General features: G+C 34.3%; 5 protein-coding genes across 7 annotated transcripts; 3 read left to right on the forward strand and 2 right to left on the reverse strand.

Moving 5' to 3' along the window:
• The first annotated feature begins 7 nt into the window (after positions 1 to 7).
• Positions 8 to 1,360, forward strand: LOC128892405 (outer dense fiber protein 3-like). The gene is made up of 4 exons (XM_054152815.1): positions 8 to 213; positions 342 to 536; positions 781 to 931; positions 1,113 to 1,360. Exons 1-4 carry the CDS (start codon positions 132 to 134, stop codon positions 1,357 to 1,359), a joined length of 675 nt encoding a protein of 224 aa, XP_054008790.1. The 5' UTR covers positions 8 to 131; the 3' UTR covers position 1,360.
• On the reverse strand, positions 621 to 4,276 carry LOC128892403 (uncharacterized). 2 transcript variants are annotated; one of them, XR_008461082.1, is made up of 5 exons: positions 3,780 to 4,276; positions 2,843 to 3,026; positions 2,435 to 2,649; positions 1,637 to 2,034; positions 621 to 1,370 (listed from the first exon to the last, which is right to left on the reverse strand). XR_008461082.1 is itself a non-coding variant. In XM_054152814.1 (4 exons), exons 1-4 carry the CDS (start codon positions 3,792 to 3,794, stop codon positions 1,876 to 1,878), a joined length of 573 nt encoding a protein of 190 aa, XP_054008789.1. In that variant the 5' UTR covers positions 3,795 to 4,276; the 3' UTR covers positions 1,404 to 1,875. The 2 variants fall into 2 exon arrangements, 1 of the variants encoding a protein (XP_054008789.1); XM_054152814.1 differs by lacking the exon at positions 621 to 1,370 and having other exon boundaries at positions 1,404 to 2,034.
• Positions 4,277 to 4,728: 452 nt separating this feature from the next.
• On the forward strand, positions 4,729 to 6,474 carry LOC128892438 (protein MAK16 homolog). The gene is made up of 7 exons (XM_054152865.1): positions 4,729 to 4,887; positions 4,952 to 4,998; positions 5,079 to 5,222; positions 5,326 to 5,638; positions 5,746 to 5,991; positions 6,120 to 6,197; positions 6,270 to 6,474. Exons 1-7 carry the CDS (start codon positions 4,873 to 4,875, stop codon positions 6,405 to 6,407), a joined length of 981 nt encoding a protein of 326 aa, XP_054008840.1. The 5' UTR covers positions 4,729 to 4,872; the 3' UTR covers positions 6,408 to 6,474.
• Positions 6,475 to 7,647: 1,173 nt separating this feature from the next.
• LOC128892440 (post-GPI attachment to proteins factor 2-like) lies at positions 7,648 to 15,140 on the forward strand. Its single transcript, XM_054152869.1, has 5 exons — positions 7,648 to 7,798; positions 8,019 to 8,326; positions 8,411 to 8,678; positions 9,244 to 9,441; positions 10,444 to 15,140. Exons 2-5 carry the CDS (start codon positions 8,162 to 8,164, stop codon positions 10,575 to 10,577), a joined length of 765 nt encoding a protein of 254 aa, XP_054008844.1. The 5' UTR covers positions 7,648 to 7,798; positions 8,019 to 8,161; the 3' UTR covers positions 10,578 to 15,140.
• Positions 15,141 to 19,218: 4,078 nt separating this feature from the next.
• On the reverse strand, positions 19,219 to 27,417 carry LOC128892439 (integrator complex subunit 12-like). Of its 2 annotated transcripts, none has more exons than XM_054152868.1 (4): positions 27,390 to 27,417; positions 20,746 to 21,256; positions 19,847 to 20,168; positions 19,219 to 19,772 (listed from the first exon to the last, which is right to left on the reverse strand). In XM_054152868.1, the coding sequence occupies exons 2-4, from the start codon at positions 21,175 to 21,177 to the stop codon at positions 19,615 to 19,617; spliced, it is 912 nt and encodes a 303-aa protein (XP_054008843.1). In that variant the 5' UTR covers positions 21,178 to 21,256; positions 27,390 to 27,417; the 3' UTR covers positions 19,219 to 19,614. The 2 variants fall into 2 exon arrangements, with proteins under 2 accessions (XP_054008843.1, XP_054008841.1); XM_054152866.1 differs by lacking the exon at positions 27,390 to 27,417 and adding an exon at positions 22,361 to 22,667.
• Position 27,418: the final 1 nt, after the last annotated feature.

The raw sequence follows: 27,418 nt of genomic DNA on the forward strand, positions 1-27,418 counted from the left end.
TTCGAATTACCGATATGTTCATGATTTTCAGTAATGGTACAAATCAACTGTTTATGATGTCGTTCAAATAACACCACTAAAATTTTACAGTAATTTAATCTTTGGAGAAATGTAAATTATCAAGTACAAACATGCCACCGAAACCGGAACCGCAACCGCAATCAGAAACTAAACCGGAAAAAAAAACAGGAACTGTCATATGCGGACTTAGAAGTAAATAATTAAATCGCCCTTTGCGATAGACCTAAAAAGATGTTTCTGTAGTGTTAAATATTTATAATTATCTGCACATGGCGAAAGTATATAGAACTTAATTTTATAATATATATTTACTTTTGTAGGCCCTGGTCCAAAATATAGACTCAAAACACTTGTGGGCTATCAAGAACATTGTCTTTCTAGGTATCGGAATCCGGCATATACATTCGGCTTCAGACATCCTTTTTTACAAACATGCGAAGGACCAGGACCAAAGTATTTGATAAAGGATCCAAAACGCGAAGGGTTTTCTTTTGGATTAGTTGGGAAGAGTTTTGGTATTTTTCATTTCACTTTTACAGTATTGTTTCTTATAACAAAAACTGTGCAATCTAAACTGGTGATATCAAATTGAATTAATCTTTTAATTAAACGTGGCAGGAACCACAGTTTGATTACATACTGTAAAATTATGGAATCTCCTGTTTCGATTTAAAAACAGATACTATTAGTTTCCATCTTTATTTAGTCACAATTTTTACACAGTACTAGGATTTCTACATTAGGATTTCTGTATCTTAGACACAACCTGTGGACCTGGTCCAAAATACATTTTACCAGTTCCAAAAGGTCCTGCGTTTTCACTAAAATTCCGAACAAAACACAGAGGCAGTTGTGGTACACCTGGGCCTTACTTTGTGCAACTTCTTAGTGACAGTCCAGCTTTTTCTATGTATGTACTACCGTTTCTGTTACGCGAGATAACAGAAATGTGCTAACTGCTTTACCATGGTCTTTTTTTGAATTCATTACTATGAAATGCATAGTTTTTAAAACTATACCATAATACAATGCTATTAGCATAAACTATTAAAAAATGATTTCGATTATTGATCCTCATGTGTATTTTATAGAGGAAAACGTCTACCTGCTCTAAAATGTGATGCCGCACCAGGTCCTCGTCCTTACAGTGTAGACTTGGTTACAATAAAGGCGCCAGAGTATAGCATAGCGGTTAGGCACGGTGAAAAAGTAATTTGTCGCAGTCCAGGTCCAAAGTACAACGTTAAATCCCCCAGACCAAATCCCAAGTATTCTTTCGGTGTCAAACATAGCGAATGTGCTCCTCCTTACATCGTTGAATGTGATGAACAGTGTTGAAACATTAGAAACTATAAATTAACAGTGTAACATTCTAAATATATGAAACAAGCAAGGATTCCATTATCAGTTTAAAAACTTTCTTGTGTTCTTTATTGTTTTCAATTGAAAGATAATAAACTAATACACGACAGACTATCTTCTTAAAGATTTACAACAAAGATGCACCAAATCGACTTCGAGATTTTTATACTCATAGGTGTGGGAAATACTTAACAAATTCAATGTGTATCACAGACTCATAATCTCTTCAATAATAACTGGGCAAGGAATTTACCGATCGCGCTTAATCCTTTCACATTTAGTTGCACATGTATTCCTGATGATTGTATTTGCAACAATATACGTATTGTTCATTACTACCCAGATAGCACAGTAGTTTTAATGGTTTTTGTAGTCGGTTATATTTTTTTTGCCAGAAATTATTTTTTGTATGGAAGAAAGCTTAGTTGCAGTTAAAGTATCAAGGAAATGTTTTGTTTTTCGTGTTTTTTTTTTTTTTGCCACGAAATATCGTCAGTATGCATGATTCGGATTTACATCATTGACAACAGAAGTGGCCTCGTAGGCTAAACGTTCTGCTTCTCTTTGAGCGGCAATCACAGCGTGTTCCTGGGCAATCTTCTGGTACAGTTGATTATGTCTGGCCTTCGCTCTCCCCACGCTCGTGGAATCCTGCAAAACGACATACGATTGTCAGGTGAAAGCAACCGTTTCGAATCGACAGTAGCGATAAAAAGAAGGGTCCAGAAGAGTCTCCTTCGAGTACGCCTCCTCGCGAGTGACACAGAAAAACGCGATGATAAATTGAAGCTTCATACATGAGCCATTAATTATGAAAATGATCTAATTAAGTCCACGAAGACAAAGACAAATAGAGTACCGCAAGTTATCTTTCTCTTTTTAGCTGTGGTACATCTATGGATACGGGAATATGAGATCTGGCTTCCTTACTGTTCCCTACTCTATCCATCTATATTTATATCTAGAATATATATATTATAATACACGCAGTGATTTCATGATGATTTTTTTCATGTTAAGGAATGTGTATAAACAATTGACTGTTTATTACCCGTGGGAGATCCGCTGGAGTACCGTGAGAATGTGCCTCAGCTATCTTCTGGTAAAGGCGATGATGTTTCTCCTTAGCAAGCTTCACTGCTTCGGAATCAACGGGTTGAGTAATCGTGTCTTCGTAATTTATTAAGGAAGCATGAAATCCAGTTTCGTCGGCTGTGTATTGCACCGTTCGCAGTTTATGTTTAGGATCGATAAATGAATAAGAACCTGAAACGTATAAAGAAAGATTCAATCTCAAAATATCAGATCACATTTTTTAATATACACGGCGTTTCTTTCAAAGCGCAGTGGTTGAATGTCTCACGAGCGAACGAAGCTATAAAAACAACATCTTTGCGAAAGTTATACGGTACAAAAGGGGACACCACGCGTAATAACTAATTTTTCATGCATTCATTACCTTGAATGTGTCCAGCACCGTCTCCATTTTCTTGGTGAACTCGATCAATTCTTCCAGGATATCGTTCTGCATGATACTGAAAATTGTAAGGTCTAGGCGGCGGTGGCGGAGTCGTAGTCGTCGAGTCTTTTGACAAAAGATGCGATACGTCCCCCAGGCAGGGACTAATCAGAACGATTGCGATCTGATTTAAAAATAATGTTGTTTAATTAGGTATCGCAATCGAGTCACTCCAAAATGCTTAATTCGAAACGACATAAATTAATCGGATCTATTTGTATTAGTATAAAATCAACATTCTCAAAATTCTCTGTATCTTTTCAAAAGTATAATGAAATCTTAGTTTTTCATTTTCAATCGATCCATAGTTATCATCGCGTATCCTTTCCCGTGCTCACTGTTCTTCTAATTACTGTTATCTTTTCTTTTACTAATTTCCCAAATAATACGCATTATGATCCATCGAAATGTACGGTGATGCAATCGCCTACGTTACGTTTACTTAAATCCTTTATAATAAGAAGAAGCTTCGATCAATTTGCAAAATTTAAAAAGTAAAATTAATAAAACGATTAATGTACTTAAAAGTCATGTAATTATAGAACTTTAGTTTACAGGATCTGAGCGTAATAAAATTCCAAACCGATTGCGAAGTTTAGCGATCGAGTATGATAAACGCAAGGAACCTTTCCAAGAGAACGTTCAAATATTTTCGAATCTATGTTTTCGTTGTTATTCTGTCGTATTTTACGTATTCGTATCATTAACGTTGAAATCGTTCGAGTGATTAACACGAATTTCCTCAAAAGTACATAAAGTGATAAATCAATTATAATTTCATGTTTCAAGAAAATATTTGATTAGTGACTCGATTAAAACAATTGTTGTAATTCTCGTTAGTCTGGCATAATGAATTATGTGAAATCGGAATACTTACGATTAGTTTCTTCATTGTCGTACCTCGTGTCGACACTTTCGATCACGCGAATCGGCATAAACTGAGGACACTGTCGGTGAAAGTAATATAAGAAACTGATGAAATGGTGGCTTGTACATAGGTGCGTTTTCCAATCTAATGAACAGTCCGCCGATGTAACAACATAATTGAAACATGCTGTTGAATTTCCACTTTCCGAATTTGATATGTAAAATTTGACATGTTTCGGTACATTTTTCTCAGCTATGCTTCATCTGATAGTACCGAACCTGTTTTTATTAAGTTGTTCTACAAAGTCTAAACTACAAAACAGCAATGACTTTTCTTCAAGAAACATTAAAAAAAAAAACAAGACGACTGACACAAATTTTTTGTTTTGTGTTTTTTTTTCATACTTTTTTATTTTTTATTGGTTTAACTAAACATAATTTTAACAAACAACCTTCGCTGTTTTGTATATAAGGCGATTCTGCGGCAAACAAAAAATGTCTGGACTCGATGAATAATCTGTAGCCTGAGTAATTTATACTGAAAGACAAAAAAGTACGATTTCTCAGGAAACGAAAAAGAAACAAAAAAGTCGGTTTACGTCTTAGGTCCCTAGAAACTGATGGGTGACATATTGTTGAGAGCAGGTATCTATAATAAAATCAAATAACAATTGCATAAAAAATAAATTTTCCTAAAAATATATAACTATAAGTGTTCCATACAAATAATTGGAAACTGGTTTGAACAGAGACGCGCATGTATAAACCATCGTGTCGGTAAAAGAAACCGCGTCTACGTCACATGTATCGATGGTGCCATCTTACAGAAACTTGGGCATTTTCCCACGAATAGAGCCACCATAGTCTTTGAGTAGATAGCTTCACTTTGACTATGTACTCAAAGGGGTGCGATGGTCATGACGTCATAAATGTAAGAACACGTACGCCATCTATTAATGTACCATAAAGGATGAAAATGGATGAAAGAAACTAAATATAACCTGTTGATACACGTGTATATTTGTCGAAAGAAACTCTCGCAAAAAATATTTAATATCATTTGTAAAAATATTTTGTAAGTTAAAACATAATAAAAGAACAAAATGCAACATGACGATGTAAGTTGTTTACGAGTAATCTATAATAAATATTGACATTTATCGTAACCTTAAATTGTTATAGGTTGTGTGGAGCGTCATTAACAAGTCCTTTTGTTCTTTCAAAGTAAAGTAAGTACAATTTTTTTATCTATATATTAATTAATAGTAATCTATGTATATTACATTTTTTTTATATTTTTCTTCTATAGTGCAAAAACACAGAAGTTCTGTCGCAATGAATACAATCTTACCGGTTTATGTAGTAGAGCATCCTGTCCACTTGCAAACAGTCAATATGCCACAATTAGGGAAGAAAATGGTATTATATACCTCTATATGAGAACAGCAGAAAGGTAATAAAGTTAATATCAAACAATATGTCTTAATGGTAAATTCATTGTACTGTACACATAACAAATCTATAACCATGATACATATATCATTAATTTTATGCAGAGTGCATTTTCCAAAAAATGCATGGGAAAAAGTGAAGCTATCTAGAAATTTTGAGAAGGCAATAAGTCAGATCAATGAGAATTTATTATATTGGCCAGGTTTTATAAAAGCAAAATGTAAACAAAGATTTGTAAAAATTACACAATATCTCATACGCATGCGAAAATTAAAATTAAGAAGACAGAAACAAATAGTACCGATCCAAAGGAAGATCGAAAGAAGAGAAAGACGTAGAGAAGAGAAAGCTTTAATTGCTGCTAGATTAGAAACATCAATAGAAAAACAACTTATGGAAAGATTAAAACAAGGCATGGTAAGCACTTGTAACATTGTAACTGTAACTATGTCTGGATTGAATTGTATCGCTGCATTGTAATATTAATTTTTTGTATATCTATAGAATATTTGTAATTTTTTTAGTATGATAGTATTTACAATTTTCCACAACAAGTGTTCGACAAAGCTGTGGAAGCTGTTGAAGTTGAAGGTGAAAATGAAGGTGAGAGCGAAGAAGAATACGAAAGAGAGACAGAAATTGAAAAGGAAGTAGAAATGGAATTAGAAGCAGATGAAAGGGAAAGGGAAAGAAATCAGCCACATTATGTAGAAGCAGGCACCGATGAGGAAGATGAAGATGACGATTTCAACATTGAAGAACTATCAATGGTAATTTATATGTCGTTACGCATACACCACAATTTTTATTTACATTTAAGCAAAAGCAAATATCTAGAATTAATTATGTCTTGGAAATTCCTAGAAACTAATACACATGTATATATTTACTATATTAGGATGAAGATAGCGATTCCGGACAAAAAGAAGAAGTTGAATTGTCTGATGATTTTGAATCTGAAACAAGTGATATCGAGGTAATAAGATGAATATTTCTATTTTCTTTTAATTAATATATGAATGCGTGTAAAATTACTGTATTCTTACAGGATAAAATGCCCTCGACGAGTAAGAAAACAAAACGACCGAAAGTCGTTAAGAAAGACAAAACACAAAAGAAAACCCGTCCGAAGGTCGAAATCGAATACGAAGTTGAAAATGAATCACGTCAAAGAGTGCGAGCATAACAAATATTTGTTTAGGACAATTATAATTGTATGTTTAATAAAGTTTAAGTCTATTTCATAACTCAAATTATACTATAATAATTCAAAACTGTTTTGATCAAATTTAAAGAAATTTAGTAGATACACATTATCTATCGCACGATCTTCGATCTCTTTTTAAATTAGTTCCCGAGGTATTGAAAAAAAAAACAGGTCAATAGAAATCTATATGTCATATGATAGGGGATACCTTTAAAAATAAGAAGAGAATAAGAGAAAATTATTTGTAAATAGTAAAAGGCCCATTTCGATGGAGTGCATGTAATTCCTGTAAGAAATTTTTATTATTTTCCCTTGTTTTTAATCAGTTACCTCTTTGAGGGACATGGTTTATTTAAAAAATCCAGCTGTAGAAAAGGATAGTGCCAACCACTTACTAATGCATTTTGATTTGGACAAATTTGTATATCATTTATTTAACATCTAGCGTTAGTTTGTAGCTAAACTAAGCAAAAGGTGGAACAATTTTTAATCCACCTAACTCCAAAGAGTAAAAGTTGCATCGAAACCCTTAATGAGAGAATTGAAAATTCGCGCCAGGTTAAAGAGTTTGAGAGGTGTATGTATAAATCGTAGATGGCATTTCTTGAAACAATTTGTGCGGACTAGCAGACGACATGTTTGTACACAAGAAATAAGGTAAATTCTCTCGATTTTCCTTATGAAGATCATAAATGAACATGAATGAATTATTTGCCGTCGAAGCTATAACAATTTCAATAAACTGTGATTGAGTCGAATTCGTAACATTCCGCAAAACTCCAGCAGAACTAAAGTTATTTGCCAGCTATATTTACTTGGATGTCGTGTATGCTGTTTATCTTTCATTTACTGACTTATGTGTAAACTTATCTTTCCGAACGAGAAACTGCAATGCTCGGATAAGATCTGCTCTACTCATGATATAAGTTAACAACTATGCAGCTAATTATCGTATTCGAATGTAATATTGTGCAGGTATAACAATTGAAATGAAATGATTTTTCGCACGTCATAAAAAAGCAACTAAAGAGAGTTAAAAATGTCAATTGGCGACTTGTTAGAAAGATTAACGAAGCTTTTGTGCTCAATTGTTTATTCCATAAACAAAGTTCAGTTGCATTGTTGCATGTGTCGTGTGTAGAAGTGTTACTTTCATATCGCAAATTGCCTGCAGCCAAATGTCACGAACTTTGCGTTACCCGTGACAGTACCTTTTGTTTGCTATAAATAGAAAAAGTAGGTTATCCCTAAAATCAATTCCGAAAATAGGGCAATTAACCGAATATGTTCATCGTTTTAAATAAGCAGTTTTGAGGCGAAATCTTACATCACACAGCTTCTGTCATTTTTTTGCTAAGTTTTCCTCTTTAGTATGTGTAATTTATTCAATTCAAGCATGTTCATTTTAACTGTATTTTAAAATGTAATATAAAACTAAATAAATAGGTTCATGACCAATGTCTTTGATTATCAATATAACAGAATTATACGTAGGATATTAATATATATAAATTTATGTAGCATGTTTGTCTTTTAATTGGCTTGTTGTTCTTATTGTTGTGTTACTAATATACAATTAATTTTTTACAGATTTATTATGAAATTTAAAGAAGTTTTTAAAACTTTCAATTGAACCTAAAATAAGGCTCAGTTATTACCTTAATGTAGCCTTATTTAATACTGTCCTCACTCTTATTTTGTGCATAAATGCCAAAATATTAGATAATATCACTATGGAGTTAAATAATGTGGGAAGCAACAAAAGCTCAATATACGTGGCAATATCATTTAAAAAATTATGTTTGGCAACAGTATCTTTACCTCTGATTACTCTTTTATTCTGCTTTGTCACTGCGTATATTTTTCAACAAGATGACATTCACGAAACACATTGTAGGGTATGTATATAAATCTGATATTTTAAATAATTGTAGTTGTTTGTATCATGTTAACTATACTAAAAGTGAATGTTTATAATCTAGGTTTACAATGTACTTCCATCAATTTCTGCCATTACTGGTGTATCTCCTCAACGATACTTGTGGCGTATATGTATAGCATTACATATTGGTCCTCGTTTAATTATAGCCAGTGTTTATCATGCGTATTATTATAATATACTCAAAGCAATCGAAGATGTACCTTTGAGAATTACGGGATGTAGACTTTTAAATTTATGTTATTGGTTGAATATCGCGGAAGTAGCAGCTTTATGTGGCGTTACATATATCTCCAACAGAGAGAATTATTGTAAGTAAAATTGAAAAAAGAATAGTTTTCTATTTACTATAAGATGATATATTTTTATTTATTTACTATGAAAAACACTGATAAGTGATGCTATATAATTAAATGTACATATTAATTATGGTATAACTGATTAATACTGTATTTGTTAATAAGTTTAAATGTTTCTTAATGTATATACATACTAAACTGCCATAATGGTATTGACTCAAATATTAAACTAATATTTATATTCCATGGTCAAATGTAGATTTATATTACATGTTTAAAACGATTAAGGAATTCCTTCTAAGAATAATTGATATTAATACCTTTATACATTGATGCTGTAATTAAAGTAATTTGATATGAATATTTCGACTTTTTAAAAATATTTAAAAGCTTTTGCTAGTCGATAAGACATGATCTAATCAAATAATCTGTATTGTGATGAATTTGGATAGTCGATATCTATCATATATATTTTACTAACAAATAATTGTATGTACATTTTAATTACATGTGTATTATCTGTTATAATGTTTCACAAAATAGATTAATGAAAAATATGTAAAAACCTATTTTTCAGCGGTGCATGAAAAAATCTTCATTGCCTTCATGATTAGTTCCCTTACATATATGCTAACAGCAGTAAGGCTGGGTCGCCTTGTGACACCAAATGCACAAAGTCTTCAATACAAACAGGCACTTTTTGTAACAAGTCTTATTAGTACTATTGGACTTATAATTTTCTTCCTAAAACACAGATTACTGTGTCACGATCTGGGTAAGAGAATTTATATATTTATAATTTAAATGTAATACATGTATGCACTAATATTATACGAAATTATGAAGGGTAAATATATGGGCAATTTCTGAAATTGGTGGCCAGAATTTAAGGGTGTATTGTATTCATTATAAGGGTGATGAGGAACCATGTAAACGTGGAACTGAGACTCACCAGACGGATATAACTTTCAGTTATTCCACTTGCAAGTACTTATTTACGACAGATTTTTGTAAAAATTCTTGGTTATGGATATTATTAAGAACTATTTCCTTCAATTTTGAATTTTTTTTAATGATTAATTACAGTAGAGACTCGTATTCGAACTAATAGGAAGACAAAAATGGCCGGATAGTGGAATTTTTGAATAATAGAACAATTATTTTCTTTCGCATTAAATATCATTTATTCAAGTAGAAACGAACAAAAATGAGTTTCTTTCAACATCTAAGGGTCCTATTACTTTTTAGCCGGTATGTCATATGAATTTTTTATTGTAAGCAGCTGTGTAGAATTACATTTCCGTTGTGTCTCAAACCGTAGAAGTCCTTTTTCAAATGACTCAAATGCTTCGACATGACAAGACACATTGTGCGGATAATAGAACGTCCGTATATTATGGATTTCGGATAATGGGGGTACAGATACGGGAATTTCTACTGTAGTTTTGATTGCATATTTCCAATGAAAGCTACTGATTTCAATATTATGCTAATCTATTTGATAACGAGTACTATTGGATACTTATTATTGGAAAAAAATAATTCATCATTTCATTGTCCATATTTATTATCCCCATCCTTAGAATGAATAGAATATGTTTCTACAATTTGATCATCGGTTTCAGATGTACCCTATAAGTGAAACATATACTAGAAATATCATTTACATATATTTAATAAGTAGCAATCATAAGTAAAGGGCACAATTGAATTTAGATTAGATTCATAGTTAAAGTTACTAAACATAAAACCTATTAAAATGTTTTTTCTCTAACAGCATTTAGTTGGTTTTCCTTATGCGAGTATGTGATTGCCTCTGCAAACATGGGTTTTCATGTTACCGTAGTTCTAGACTTTCCCAAGGAGCATCTGGTTGTTGGGAATGGTATATCCGCCTTAAAGGCGGAATAACGCGTCATAATATTTTATATTCATCATTATCTTATTATTGTAATCAAAGTGCCTACTGCCACTGTCTGGAAGTGCTATTGCCAAGAATTAAAATGAAATTACATATTACACAAAGCTGGGTATCCGCTGGCAAATACTGAAGAACATTTTTTTACATAATATGTCTGTATTAAAAGAATCTAAAAGGATTTATAAATAGTTACCGCACATTTAATGAATTCTGTGATATTTTATAACATTTATCGTCTAAAAAGTAAAATTAAAATCATTATTTTTAAATACCGTTTTTCTTATGAAAGGAATAAAAAGAGAGAAATGTCACAGAATTAATTCATGATACGACATTGAAAATAATAAGTGATTATAAACTCCCAAAAGTTTGATTGAATGTTCCATAATGTAGACTCTTCTTATAAAATTTATTTATTTATTTTGTGAACAGTTCTCGAAATTTTAATGTCTGAGCGAAAATATTTTTAAAAATATTGACTACAGTATATTTACTGGTATACTAAATGCTGACACATGATAATATTTGTATGTACGTATCATGAATATTTACTACATTTAAATGGTTTTTTTGAAATATTTGTCTTGATAAGGATTCAAAAAATGTTACATACTAAGTGGATACACAGTTCAATGCACAACATTTCTCTAAATAACTCATATTTATAATTAAACAAGGTAATACCAGTTTGATCCAATGCTATACATTAGATTAGAAATACTTAAAATAGTTTTATCTAAATTGCTGCATTTAGTTGTTAATAATTTTTAATTTAAAGAACATGTATCTTCCAGTTATTTTCCGAAAGAATAACAAATCTAGCGCTTCCAAAGTATGGCACTGGTATTTTCCCAGGCAATGAAATCTTTAATGGCCTTTTGGGTAGTGGTAAACTCGTAGTGGTACTAGATAAATATGTATCCTACATACAAACAATATTAAATACTATAAAGTCCAAAAACTAATGGGATTCCATATTTAGGTTCTATGTATAGTTCATTTGAAAGAGGAAGAAAGAATTAATCGTGTAAAGGAAAAATCGCGATACGGGCTGGCTTATCAAGAGTTTTAGACCCGCTTATTTAGAGCATTTTTGCAAAGTGAGAATTCTAGTCGATAATTAATTCTAGTCGTTATATTTTTGATCTGTATTAAAACGATATTACGTTGTCACGTCATGAAGTTTTATGCATTGTTAGCATGTAGGATGCATTTACGTCAACGTGACTTTTGTCTTTAACGGGGGTGCGTTTATGGAATAATAAATGTACGCAAAACTTAATTTAAGGTACAATAGAAATATTGTACATCGTTGTATGTACAGCTGTATATCAATATACTTTACCGTGCATAAGTATACATGGGTTGTACATTATGTAAAATATAATACAACCAAAAAGGAACGCATAATCGGTCCTGTACGTTTGAAATTGATCATTGCAATTTTATGTTACGAATATAAGAATTACTACTTACGTTTATGTTTAACATACAGTCTTTAAGTACAACATAATTGGCATTTGAATAATTACGAAACACATAAACAGAAACTAAAACCAATAATTATCTTGTATAATATATTTCTGACCAAAGCTTAAATAACGTCCGAAATTATGGAACAAATTTAAGAAATTAATTCGTATAACTGTTTGTACCAAATTTTATAACCGAGAGCGACATACTCTCTTTTAATACCTCTATAAGGTATTCACAGTAATATTTGACAGAGAACATTAAGAAGGAGACCACATGGTATGTCGCGTGCCTATTTTAACGAGGCTTACTAGGCAGCTAGGAAACTAAAAAACATTTTACCAATATCAAACTTTATATTTAAATTTCTTAATCCTATTTCTGATAGTTATCTGTTTTATCGATTTATTTGTTATTTGTAAAACTCCTTCTTTATTTTTTTATTAAGGGTAAAATTCATCGAATAGTTACATTACATTGATAACGTAAATCGTAAATGTTTTACTTAATATATTTACTGAAATATTGTTTTCTTATAATAGCTAATTTCTTCGGTTACGAATATTAAAATGATGCATTTGAATGTATCGTGTGACGTAATCTCTGATTCTGAATAATCTCGTTTCCGTTAATGTCTTTTCAATTAGTTCTCAAGACATTCAAAAAAAGTTTTGCAATAAAGTCTATTTCTTTTTTAAATACTATCATTCCTACAACTTTCAAAATTTCACAAAATCGTATTGTCGTACGATAGAGAGTATCTTTAAAAATAAAAAGACTGCCGAACTTTTGATTCTTAATTACCGACAAGATCTGAATTATAAATACCGTTGTTAAAAAAATTATTCCTTAAAGTCTAGGAAATGCTTTAGATATGGTAACAGGTTTATTTCAATCGTGTCTATGCAATTTCTGTAATGAATTCGTGAGAATGCAATTCCTTTTGAGTTAATATAGTGCATTTCAGACCACTTAACTTCGGTAATTAGGCACAATACATATTACAATTACAAAAATAAAGATAAAAATTCTGATTATTATTGCTTAATTATTAATTAATAATTATTTGTTGATTCAGCTACAAAGCCTCGTGAACATCGGCGCATGACTTATCACGTAGTCACCTTCTAAGCGAAACAAAGTTTACGATGAAACACGTTGATGTAGGTATCGGAATCAGTTTTATAAAATCGTACGAATATGTGTAATACTTGAAGACAACCGGGCTGAATACATCGTTTAGCTTTATAAATGATATATTTCAGTGTGACGCTTCTTATATATTTTGTTTGAAATGCAAATAGACATGGATAGATTTTAGATAACGTTTAAAGGTGTCATTATTGCGCACTTTATTATACAAACGTTCCTTGTACGGTGTATTTTGATGTCTGAACAGTTTTTTGAATCTTTCTCAGAGCTTCGTTACGAAAATAAATTTATAAAAAATACAATAATTGCGTAACAACTGTTTGTTTTGAAATATTATCGTTGAATTTTGAGCAACTCGCTTCGACGAATGGTCAAAAAGGTAACTTTAAATATTGAATCACTTAAATTACATATCATAACAGTTCCGTTACAAAACAGAAGATTGTTTCTATCCGTTTGTAAACACGATAGGGAAACGTCGATCGTCACAGTTGGTTTTTTCGATACAATTATCAGACATTAAAATCCGTGCCAAGTGATGTATTAAAGATACTCTGCATATATTTACTGTACTGGCATCGGCACCCACGGTGTTACGTAGATTAAAATCGATGTACAAAATATCTTTAATGAATCGCTTACCTCTTAACTACAGTGTAATCGTTTAAACCGTTTTACACGTTCAATTGCAATCGGTTGTTTATCGTGCGTTCTTCTCAATTATCTTTGGAAAGTCAAATTAATTTGTATATTTGTAGGCTGTTCATCGGTAGATGTAGGCGGAATATAAGATATCGATACTAAGAATACTCTGAAAGCGAGACAATTGTAAATTCTTCTTTCGAAATGGTTTGGAAAAATGAATAATTATGCAGTTATATTAGTTGGTCGACGAATAACTTGGAATTATTTATTGGTAGATCGAAAGAGTATCTGGTTACTCGGTTGGGTTCGTTTCGATAGATAATCATCTTAATTTTATGGTAGGCTCTCCTGTACTTACCGTGTAACGTTATCAATTGGATTGTTTCGACGAGGTTACAATCGACTCGATTCGACTCGACTCGAGACAAAGAAATCTGATACGGTTTATGTAAAATGTCACGTCGGTGCCAGAATATAACGTGTTGATGAAGTGCAAGTTGGAGCAACCTTGACATGTGTCAGAATCTTTATTTAATTGATGTCAGCCACTTGGCACGATGACTCTGTCATGAATTAGGCTGAATGTCCCCTGCGGTTTGAGCAGAGATTCATTATGTAAAGTAGTCGAAAGCTGGTTCTGGAGCAGAGTGACGGGCCACTATAATTACAATAATAATTATACATTGGACGCATCGAGCGACGAATAACGATATCCACTTTTTTCCACATTGCTCCTCCCCGCGATTTGTACATATAGCGAGTGCACGTGTAGTTAAAAACTTAGGCGAAGAACTTTATATATCAGTAAGTAAGTTCGAGTCGCTTGAAATTGCAGGCATCCGGGTAGCGACCGTCGAAAGACTCGATAATCGGTTTTTCAATTATAATTATACGTCAATTTTTCTCGTCGCATGCATGCACGCACCTTAGCATTCGCGAGAAGAGTTTTAGCTCGAACTTCAAAATTACACTACGAGTTAACGTGAAATTGTACCACGAAGACGCACAGTGGTCTGAAATCGCGAAAACCTAGCCAAAAAGAGAACGAGTTGAAAGATAAATATAAAAATTGAAGCATTATAATTTTTGCGGTCACTGATTGCGAATCTGACATCAAAATTACGAAATTCAAAGTGGCAGATTCAACACGGTCACGATGTATATTAGAAATTTATTAGATTTGCGTAAAATTGGTACATTATGGCTTTTGTGGTCCCTGATTACGAATCTGACATCAAAATTTTGAAATTCGAAATTACGGATTCAATATGGCCGACATGTATCCGACCGTCGCGCGCCATTCGAAATAATCGTGCGCGTCTAAACGAAAATTGATCAGAAAACCAAGACTGCAGATTACCGCAGCTTATTTTCTAATATTTCAATACTACGTAGCCTAAGCTAAAGATCGAGCGTAATAACAACGCGGGATATCACGGAATCCATAACTTTTGCCTTCACTGAAAATAATTTTATTTGTAAATTTACTGTTTTTCGCGGGCACTCTTTAAACTTATGTTTAGTATATACCCATTGTCGATGAATAATATCTCTATTTTACAGAATTAAAATATATCACTTCAACAAAAAATCACACTCACTGAAACACAGTTACAACTTTGAACTGACCTACCATGTCGGGTATAAAAGATAGTTTCTTGAAAATTTTACCTGAAATGCACTTCTTGTCATTAAACAATATGGCGTTGTATTCATTTCGATACAGGAACTTTCATTTTTTGAATTTTGCCCAGGTTTTTACGATTTCAGACCACTGTGGGACGTTCCAATTCATCGTAAAGATACGTTCACACCCTCAGAGTGATCAAAGGAGAGTTATTAGCGAGAGAAATGTCGATGAATGTCATTGAACAAAAAAAAAAAAGAAAAAAAAGAAAGAAAAAGAAAAAAAGAAAAACAAGTATCGATAGAAATATTTGTTAGACTCTTATTCCTAACGATATTATTCCGACTATTTTTCTAGAATAGTGATATTTGGTTGTGAGCTGATATTTTATGTAATGTTATTAACTGCGCACGCAAAGTATATTTTCTTCCCGTTTCGGTTTTGTAAACGATACAGAAATTTTGCGTGCCAGAATGAGCTTCGTAGACTTGATATTAAGCGTGTGTTGGAAAACTAGGGAGCTGGAAAGATTGCCTGTGGATGGAAACGAGACTCAGTGATCGGAATTTTTGGGAAAGGTTGCGTCGCTGTTTTCTATCGCGTAAAACTAACAGTTAACTCTTTCACTGCGGAGGGCGTATACATATATTCGTCCTTCAAAATTAGATTCAGATCCATTTTCTAGGATGTATGGGAGGCACAATCGGAGACAAATCTATATGAAATTTTAATTAATTAAATGTCTTTGTTATTACGACATTTAAATGAACAAATTTATAGTTATAAGCTTGTTTTCAATGTCAAGTTTCTAATTTATTACGAATTTTTTTGTATTTATTTGATTTTAGAATTAAATTCTTAATCTTAAAATTTTTAATCATTAATAAAAAAACTGTTGGTATTGAAAAAATGCCTTGGATTCAATTTCAAATAATAGTTTAAATAACAGTTTCAAATAACAGTTTCTTTTATATAAAGTGATATTTTTTTTTTAAATTCGACAAATGGGTAATTTTCAGCTAAAAATTCTTTTCATTTTCACCGTTGCGAATGCAATTGAATTTCGAGATGGAGAACTTAAGTTTCGAATTTTTATTTTTGAAACTAAACTTCAGATGGATAAACTGTAAATATAAAAAAAGTGTCCTTTTGTCATTCTCTATAACGTGATATTTAAAAAAAAAAATTAATTTAATACCATTGCGATCACTCAGGAGCAATCTTTCGAGGTCTGCGCAGTATTTTCTGTATAATTCCAAATTAAATTGTTCAGCAATAATGACGCCGGTAATGAAAAACATATCGACCCGATAGGTACTTGAAACTTCAACGACGTAACACCCTGTTGCGCCGATAAGCGTGTTTCTTTACGTATCGCGGCGAAGAATTAGAAAAACGCTTCGATTCGCTTCTTCGCCGGGATGGAAAATTCTGAAAGAAATTTTTATGCGGACGTATTACTCCACGGCGCCAATTTTCCAACATAATTTTGCTACCGAATCACTTGTTCTGATTCACAAACGCGTTCAACGGACGAATGAATCGACCGCGTTGTGAAAAAAAAAAACCGGAACAATATTTGACAATTCTGTGATAATCAGCACAAATGGCTGTCTTTATTTTACCGTCTTTCCGTTTCTATGTATAATAGTCTACGAACTATACTCGTCATCGTCTTCTACCGGCTACCTAACGCAATTAACGCAATTAAAGAGTAGCGCTACTTTCTTTATTCTGTAAGTTTTATTTTTGAGACTAATCGTTTTAGACAATGCTTCCATTCATTTGGAGATCCGCTTACACGTATTATCACAGAATTCGTTCCTGTCAGGACGCTTCCCGTCAACGAACACTCGACGTATCAGCACTTTTGGGTCTCGTAACGATTATGCTGTAAATCATAGTGCAGGCCAAGAGAATAATTTTTTAACTAGGATCGAATCGATACTCTAGCAATTCCCGCTTTCGAGCGACAACTTTTACGTTGAATTTAACTAACGAAATCGTTATCGGTATCGTTTAAATTTGCGTAGCGTGAACAAGTCACCTATGATCATTTTCATCCGTTAATATACATTACCCTTTTTGCATTTTTCATTGTATTTTTTCGTGACAGTATTACCGACGAACATGGTGAGATTTTTGTCTTCGACGAATATGAGATTAAACGTAATCTTGTTAGGACTATTTTTAAGTATATATAAACCCTATCACTCGTGAATAACAGAAATACTCTTATAAAGATATAAGTAAGTACTCGATGTATGTACGAGTAACCGCACGATTTTCGTGAGCTATGTGGCTTAACCCTTTCAGACCTGGCATCCGCAATTGAGGACACAACATTTAAAAATTATCGACACTATCGTTTAGGGCGAATGTCCTTGTGCACGTGAAGAAAGATCAGTTTTCCTCCAAAACTACACTATTAGGGTTTTTTTTAAAATATTTTTTCCATACTAATTTTAGACCAAGTTAACCCTAAAAATGAAATCACATTACTACGAGAAAAAAGAATACTTGAGGTCTGAAAGGGTTAATTTAAACTCCCGTAACCTCGCCACCTATTTTGTATTTTGTTTCGTATTACGCATTTTGTACTGGCGTCCTCTCGTAAAGAACGATAACAGCGAAAAAAGTACACAATTTATTTTGTTACATTGGGTTACAACCCCGCTTTTAAGTTAATCGACAATTTCAATTTTGTCGTTCGGAGGTGGGAATTACTGTACTTGATTGCAATTTGTGAATTAACGTTGTAAATTACAGGGTGTTTCAAAATACATACAGGTATACCCAGAGCTTACGACAAGTTCAAATCTGCGTCGTTGATATAAAACTAAATTGAAATGCAGAATTCAATTCATTTATATTTTAAGAGTTAAATCCTCCGTCGTAAAACGAAAATTGAGTTAAATTATGAAAAAAGTAATAGCTCACAGCTCGTAATTGTAGCATTCACGACAAATCGTCCTATGTATTTTGCGGGACCCTGTACTGCGTCGACGATAAAATGTAAAGAAATTGATAGCGAAGTATAAATGAATTGCACTCGTAAACGTAATAATAGTAGAAGAATTTGCACAATTGTCCACGTTGCGTAACTATAATTAATTGGAGGAAATAGTCGCGGTGTATGCACATCGGGCATCGAATCACGGCGATCGGTAATTTTCTAGCGCTTCACGTGCACACTTGATCTTCTCCTCTTGTACGCACGATCAATTAGAGCGAAAGTGATTGAGCATCAAGCCTGATTAAAACTTCGGCATGGTTGCCGAAGGTAATTGAACTCCGTTGACCTTAATACAGAGAAGGAACGAGCAAACGGAACGAGACAGAAAACTTCTCAGTATGTAAAATGACCAAAATAGAGGGTTGATCGAATCTCGATCACGCGTCACCGTTGCTTTTCCTCTCTGCCAATCGGAACGATTCGTTGCTGCGTCGAACAAGTTGCTGGCAACTTAACGTATGTTATCAGTAATCGGCTTAAGCAACGTGCCCTGCACTGTGATCGGACTGTTCTTTCGCGGGAATTAAGTGTGAGATTGCGTTCATTTGTTAAAAGCTGAAAAATCGTTTTAAGATGGATTTCGCCTTGTATGATACATGTAAAGGACGATTAATAAATAAAGCGTACCGTGCATGAACAGATCGTTCCAAATTTTCTTTTTTACTATCGCACAGTGCCCTAAAATCGCGAAAAAGTTTCTTGACAATTTTACCTGAAATGCACTTCTTGTCACTAAACAATATGGCGTTGTATTCATTTCGATACAGGAACTTTCATTTTTTGAATTTTAGCCTGGTTTTTACGATTTCAGATCTGTGCCATCGCCCAGTTTTCCTTGCTAGTGTCTAGCTTTAATTGAGCCATGCATTGCACAAATCGATTAACTTTCCTGAATAATAAAGATTAACACCATTTAACGACAAAATTTTGTTAAGCATTGAATAATAAATAATTTATTTCCGAGCCCATTTCATCGCATTTCTCAACTTTTTGTTTCACAGAGTTGATCGATTTGTGCAATGAACTATATCAGTCTACAAAAGTATTTGAAACATTAAATCAATTAGTCAGAAAATGCAGGAAGTAGTTCGTATGCTTTCAGTTGAGAACATTGTTATTGTTTGCTTACAGCGCGGGTCACCGAAAGTTTCGATCCGATTCGTTTCTTCAACTGGTTCGACGATGCGGTTCTCATAGTTTTCTGGTTTCCCTGAGAAGAATCCTTCGCGTATACTGTAGCTTCTTCGGTGCAAGCAGTCGTTTGAAAAACATCTAAAAACATGGTCGTTTCGAGTCACGTGCAATGAAAGCAAGAGGAATGTACACGCTGAAAATCGTTTGTTTACCCAATAAATCTTGATCGACGATACAAGTTTCGTTCTTCGAAGAATGCGCGTCCGCTTCTTCCAATTTGTCCATTTTCGTAAAAGCTTCTTTCCTGTTGCTCTCGTCGTTGTGCTGATGAAACTCTTTCGGTTTCCTTTCATCGAAAGCGACAGCAGCGTCTATCGAAGCGGTGTCCATGCAGTTGCTGCATCGCCAGACGATTCTAGGATCGTAGACGTCGATGTCAACGACGGGAGGCTGATGACAAAGGGGGTGGTAGACTTCCTGACAGTCTTGACACTCCAGCAGAATCAGTGGCCCCAATTTTGCTCCGTTGCAGACCTTTCGTTCCACAAAGTAAAATTGGAATCGTTAATTGAGGGGTGCGCTGAAATAAGGAGACATCTCCGATCACTAAAGAGACTGATGATGTCGATTTTATTAAAACAAAGCAGGAAGAAGAATAAATTTTGCACTAATTTTACGATTTTTGGTATAAACAAAACATATAATAAAATGTTGTTTTTACACATTAATATGCATTTAATAAAATAGCTTACTTGAATTTTTCATTGCTTTTAATTAATTTCTGAAAACAAAAACACCTCTAAAAATGCAATTTGCAATTTTTTAGTTTGGTTGATTTACACAATATTAATTATATACTATGTGTACAATAGATATTAATACCTGTACCCATCAATTTTTAATAAAAGATTTCACTAAATAGAACATTTACATTGTTTTAAATAGTCGCATATTTCCCAAAAACGTGTTTGATCCATTTCACAGATACATGTAACGCTTTACCGTGTTATAAAATGTACTGTACACCGTCAGCAATGTGTTATCGTCAACTATGAAGAACCTATGAAGAAGAATCAAATTGTATAATTATAATAATTAATTAGACGTATACCTTGCACACGAGTCCATCTCCCGATCCCTCGTCTGGGATGGAAATCCGCGGAATGTCCCCATTTTCGGTGTAATCTTCAACCTCTGCCTCCAATATTTGTACAGTATTCCAATTTTTCTCCATGGCGCTATCCACGAGAAATGTCAGATTCGCGGACTTGTTCGAGGCACTTCCGGTTGTCCGCGAGACGACACAGTGGAGGTTGTCAAACTTGCCGCTCGAGAACGTTTTCCCACGAATTTTGGTATTTTGTAGAAATTTCTTCGGCATGCTTGCCATTAAAGTTTTGTCAAAACCGCACTTCCTCTCGATGGTCGCATCCAACATTTTACGAAGTCTGTCCGCGCTGTCGTCGTCCGTTGAATGTAGCAGAGCCAGAGCGTTGTAAAAATCTCTGTCGACGTCAGACGCATCTTCCGTATCCGCGAACATCTTCCAGAAATCTGAACCCACTTTCCCCTAAATTTCTTCTACATACTTTGGAACGAACGCTTCCGAAGCAGATCTTTTTCTAGAACAATTTTGTTTCGATTATTCTTTCGGAGCATACCTATTGCAGAAATAATCGATAATATTATCTTTTTTAATGAATATTGAAAGCGAAGAAGGGCACTCAAGTTTTATGTTACATATGGGCTGTTCACTGCTCAAATCGATTAACTCCACCAGTTACGTAAAAATTGTAACGCTATCGACGATTATTTTTTAGCTATTCTTTCTTATTAACTTTATATACCGTTAGATGAAAGCTACATCTGTATTTACGCATTCTACGATATTTATTTGAGTTTATATTGTGAAGGGAATTTAAAATAACAATGTACATTATTTCATCGCATTTCTCGACTTTTCGTTTTATGGAGTTAATCGATTTGTGCAATGAACGGCTCATGTGATATACCATTTTGTAGCTCTTGTGTATAATTTGATTTAACACTATACTACTTGGGTATTTTTGTTTTTATCAATTTAAAGAAATCGCGGAAAGAGTTGAAATTCACCTCCTACAGTCAATCTCATACATATTCGTACCTTCTATGTTTAAATTAAACGTTATAAATATGTTGATGTACATATAAAAATTCATTTGTTAATATTAAAATTACTATTTAATTTAGTCAAAGTTTTTCAATAGATACAGAGGGTGCGAATATTTATGGGATTGATCGTTATATCATCCTTCAAATTTAATTCCAAACCGTCAAAACTTTACTTTGGGGCACACCAAATTATTGACTTTTGTTTTTTACCATTTAGTAACTTTTGACGCCTGTAACGCAAAAGTACAAGTTTTAGTGTTAGGAATCTAGCGGTTAGGTCTAGCTTATAGATCCGCCCCACCCTCTTCCACCCCCAAAATGCAAATCTACGGCAAATCTAGGTCTGGCTTAACAGTGTATCCTTTCATTTAATATAAAAAGTTCGGATGCACTCCATACCATTTGCGGTTTATTAAACAAAAAAAATCCTATTCGTAGTCGCAATTTCATTTTTGACCAACTGAACGACACCTCTAGAGCAAGAAACGGGACGCTTCGATACATCGTAACCTACGAAACACACTTCACAGGATACAAATTCAATATATTGTTTTAAAGAAGAGAATAAAACTTACCAGAAAGTGCTTCCGTTTTTTTATCCTGTATCGCTCCGTTATTAAAAACTGCTTTCTTTCTAAACTTGAATCGGCAAGGACGAAAATTCTGCGCGAACGAGACCCCGAAAGTTGAAGCCGACGTTGACGTTTGGGCAAATGGCGAACACTCGACGAGTTCGATCACACGAATGGCAATATCGGTAATAGAAACTCCGGATGATCGTTCGTTGTGAAATGTGTCGATGAAAAGTAGGTAGTTGGTATTTATCAACTCGAGCATCGAGACTTGCCCTGACGATTGTATATCGATAGACTTGTATCGATGCGCTATACCGCGTACCGCGTTGGTAACGAACGGTTGAATTATTTCAAGAGCGTGGAAGGGTTCAAGAGGAATCAAGATGTCGGACGACGCATTCGGAAAGAAGGCGTTCAATTATCGTGGACAGCGGCGGATTCTCACCCTGCAAGCACAGTACCAGAATCGAGTGGAATTCAGCTGAGAAGCCGGGCCCGGTAGACGTCGAACGAGTAGGATTATTCGCTGGTGGATCGGAGCTGGAGCCGGGACCGGGGTCGGGGTCGGGGCCGGGGAACAATGTCGGAAACGACGAGGACGGTATGCCGAGATATGCAGGATATCGCGCAGAACTGCGATCCTTCGAGGTCGGAGCAGAGAGGCACGGGTATAGAGCGGTGCGCGCGAGTAAAGCTGGATACATATCCCCGTGCACCACCACCACTACTACCACCATCGCCAGCACCAGCAGCACCAGCCCCCGACAGCAACGCGCAGGGAGAGAATACGTCTAAGTGTATTACCCCCGAGAGCGCACCGTTCCGCCTAAATATGTAATAATATCTACCGGAGATACCGGCATTCCACGACCTCGAGAAGAATTCGATCAAAATGTGTCGCGATACTCTCCTGGTATGCCAGGTGAGGTACGCGTCTCCCGACGGTTACCCTTCCTGCGCCACCTTTCCCGTTTACGCTTCTACGTCTTCTTCCTCGTTCGCTCAGACCCTCGTTTCCTCGTTTCCCCGTTTGTTCGGCTATCATCCGATGCGATATCAGTACTCCTGCTCTCACATCTTCGCTCACCTCCGACACTCTTTTTAACCAATCGGCTGTGCCATCCTCTTTTCAAACCGCGCGCCTATGTGTGCCGTGAGAATCACGCTACGACATGTATAGTCGTCAAACACAGAGTGATAGTGAATCGCAAACACGGCTATATATTAGGTCGTCCCAAAAATTCATGCCACTTATAAGTCGTGCAGAAGTTGAAAGCAAGCAGAAACAACATAATGGAACTACAACAACCAAGAACACTCAGTTCTTGATTATTTTTATTAATTATGTTTAATTGTATATATATATATACCATATATTATTTTTATTAACTATGTTCGATTGTAGCTATAGGACAAGTTTAATAATCCCGAGGAACTCGTACTATAAGGTGAGCCAGTGAGCCAAGACTGCTGTCATTCTTGGTGGAGATGCCAGAGAATAATAAAAAATAATGTACAGTAAGAATTAAGTGAATGTAAAATACGAACAATTGTAAGACTAGTACATTAGGTGTCACAGTCAAGTTACTCGACTTTGCACCCTTATAACTAAAACTGACTAATTTTATTGTTATTTTTTAAGGACTGTTTGCACGATTGAGAACATCTCGGTTGGTGATCGGGGATGGTAGTTGGGCTTTCGAAAATGTAGATTATGTATCTTTTTTTAGCAGTGACATGAGACTCGAAAATTAATTTGATGTTTTTGTTAATATTAATCACTTCCATATGCATAGTTATCTTGTATTTCTTTAGTCCTTCTTTTTTCCCAAAATCGACCATTTTCCATCGTCCTCAACAAAGAAACACGTTTAAAGTTTAAAGCGATAAAATGATATTGCAGACGGCATTTCTGTCCTGCAGGCGTCGCAAGAATCTTCCCAATGCACCGTTTACGCGATATTTTAATATTTCGTAGGTTGTCGCCAAGTAAATCCTCGTCGCGATAAGATCCGTCAGGAATCTTACTCCCGCTGAACATCCGCTGGTTATAAGAAATGTTTTGAAATTTATGAGGTGATGCGAAGGTTCGATGAATCGAACGCCTCTACCTCTTTTTTAAAATAACAGAATCGACGGCGAAGGGGCTGACGACCTCGTAAAGCTCGCGATAAAGACGCTCGCTGACAAAAATTGTTCTCAGAAAAATACGAGGAAATTGCCGCCATGAACATCGCAAATCTTCTCTATTCCCGGAATTTTCATCGCTTTAAATTAACTTAAGCGTCGGGAAACTCCTGTCTTTGTGCTTTAATATTAATGGAGACTGGAAACTGGTTTCTTTCGGCGCGATTGAACGCGATAGAACGCCTGACGTTGATTAGGTATGGCGACTACAAAATAAGAAGATGAAAACGTAGGATGTGAGAAGCTTTCACGGTTTGCTTCTCCTTAGTTGACGTTAACCGAAGCTTTACCCGGCAGGGTCACTCGTCAAATAATTTATAATTCAAAAAAGTAGATATGATTGTGACCAAAATGAAGAGACGAATCAACATATATTTTTGAATGTGCATTATACAAAATGCAACGGACAAAATTGAGAGGAAAGCTTAACCCTTTGCACTCTGAGTTATATTTCAATTTCGTTACCAGCAGTTTCCAACGCTTTCAAGTGTTTTATTTGAAATTTACTTTAATTAAAAGGAAATAAGGCAATTTAAATAACACTGCCTTTATGGTAATTGACTGTCTCTTTTACTCTAGAAGACAATACTCTAATCAAGGTAACCGCGTCTCCAAACTCCCGCAAATTTTACTGTCATTGTTTTCTCAAAAATTTGTTTACTACTTCCGGTGCTCCAAATTAAATTCTGATTGGACAGAACTTGTTCAGAATCGCTTAAATTTTCCTTTTTGTTGAATGTTCAGTACAAAACTTATGAAAAAAAAAAACAGAATTGCATTATATACTGCATTCTAAACTGGTACGGTTTCGTGTCGGATGAACGTTAACGTCGAAAGTGAATAACATTTTAATGACATTTCTGTCTGACGCAGAGATTCGAAAGAGCCCGAAAGGTCATGATGTCGGTAATAATTTGATTGTGCGTCTGCTTTATGAACGCGATATCCGAATACAATTTAGCCATTGTCGCGACGTCACAAATTCAAGCGTAAACTGAAATTGGTCGGCTTCCGTGTCCTCTAGTGGAGTTTTCAACGAAACGGGAACAATAGCGACAAGTTCTGCGAAACGATAATTACAAGTTTGCTTTAATATATTGAATCACTTTATAGCACAATATACCATTATAATTAATCTAAATTTTCAACTTTCCAGAAAATTCGTGACGGATAATACGACTCCATTAATAAATTTGTATATACAAATATATAATAGAGTGATTTTTACTATTGGAATAAATTTTAAGTGATAAATGGGATACTATGTCTACTATGTCTGCCGGTACAAATGAATAAAATTTCTCGTTCTACGAATGGTTTTTGCAAACCACGTCTTTCTGTTAATACTTTTGAATGATGTTTATATTCTTGTACAGAGCTGAATTGAAAATTAATTTTGTCGATATTACCGATATTTTTATATAAAAATATTAATAGTAAGTATTAATGATAATAAAAATTTCAAGAAACTTCAGCCCTGGATGATTTGACAATGACACGATGAGTATTATTTAAAAAATGTCATGACATATTAATACTCGTATTGTATACATTATAAAAGCCTAATTCAAACCATCTTATTATTATGTGTAATTTATGAAAAAAGTTTAATTCGAGTCATTTTATTAATGTCTGTAGTTTATGAAAAATCTTCGATTAGCAAAGTAGTGACAAATTCCTCTATGTAATTTAATTAATTGTGAAAAAGTACACAGATTTCACAGGTAATACAGTTCAATCTAACAAACAAAAAGTGAACACTGATTCGCTGTTCGCGGAGGCGATGCAATAACGATCCGACGACACTGCAAATTTCTTGCAACGGTCAGGTGCAGTTAGTTGACAATGTCGATGAACTTATATTTCGATACTAGGCAGAGTTCTCGGATACGACTGAATGCAAAATGCATCGTTGCATAACGCGGTGCATCGCAGAACGTCCCTCGAATCACGTGTACGACGTTTCATTTAACTCTAGAATTATAATGCGCTTGCATTTCCATGAAATTCTCATCTCTTATTCGAGAATGGAATGAAGACAACAAAATTTGCTGCTTTGATCTTCATTAGCCAAATGAAAACAAGACTTGTTATTTTCTTTCATCGCGAGAGTAATTAATCGGTGCTATTATAAAAGTATCGATAATAATGTTCAACGTATCGACAATCGTACTTTCTAATAAAGTTTTTGAATAAGATTGTGTCTTACTAATTTGTTTTATTGTACGAAACATCACTTCAGAGGTGACTTAAGGGAGGAGACTCAAGAAAAATGAAAAAAAAAAAGAAACGCATTTTTCTCGAACTACTTATTTCAAATTTGCTTATTTGCTTATTTGCTTATTTATTCTATATTCACAACACAATTTGCATCTAAAAACAACATCTTTTTTGTATAGACGGTGTTTTCGTGAATTTCTAATATTTTGTTTACTATATTTAGGTTCAAACCTTTTCTACAACGATTAACAATAGAAATCTTTTTGAATGTTTACTCCGAGACAACTTCAACAACCGTTAGACGTTACGCAAATTTGCGTTTCAAAGAACCAATGAATTTTAATATAAACATTTTTTTCCGTAATTTCAATTACGTATACAACCGTGTACAAAATTTCAAATAATTTTATTGAACCATTTGATCACAATAAATTCCCGAGCGTTTTACTAGAGTCTCCTTCCCTTAAGAGTTTCATGGACAAATGGTTTTGTCAAAAGCGAGTGTACGGCGCAAAGGATTAAAGAGAACAACGGTGAAACGAATTTCCGAATGTGTATCGCAGAATCATAGTTTAATCGCGAACGAAGAGGGCGTAGAGCACGGAATTGCCGTGAAACTAACGGAATCGTTTAGTCCGCGTGGTTCGTCGA

The sequence above is a fragment of the Hylaeus anthracinus genome, unplaced genomic scaffold (assembly GCF_026225885.1).
Source record: "Hylaeus anthracinus isolate JK02 unplaced genomic scaffold, UHH_iyHylAnth1.0_haploid 12002, whole genome shotgun sequence".
NCBI lineage: Eukaryota > Metazoa > Arthropoda > Insecta > Hymenoptera > Colletidae > Hylaeus > Hylaeus anthracinus.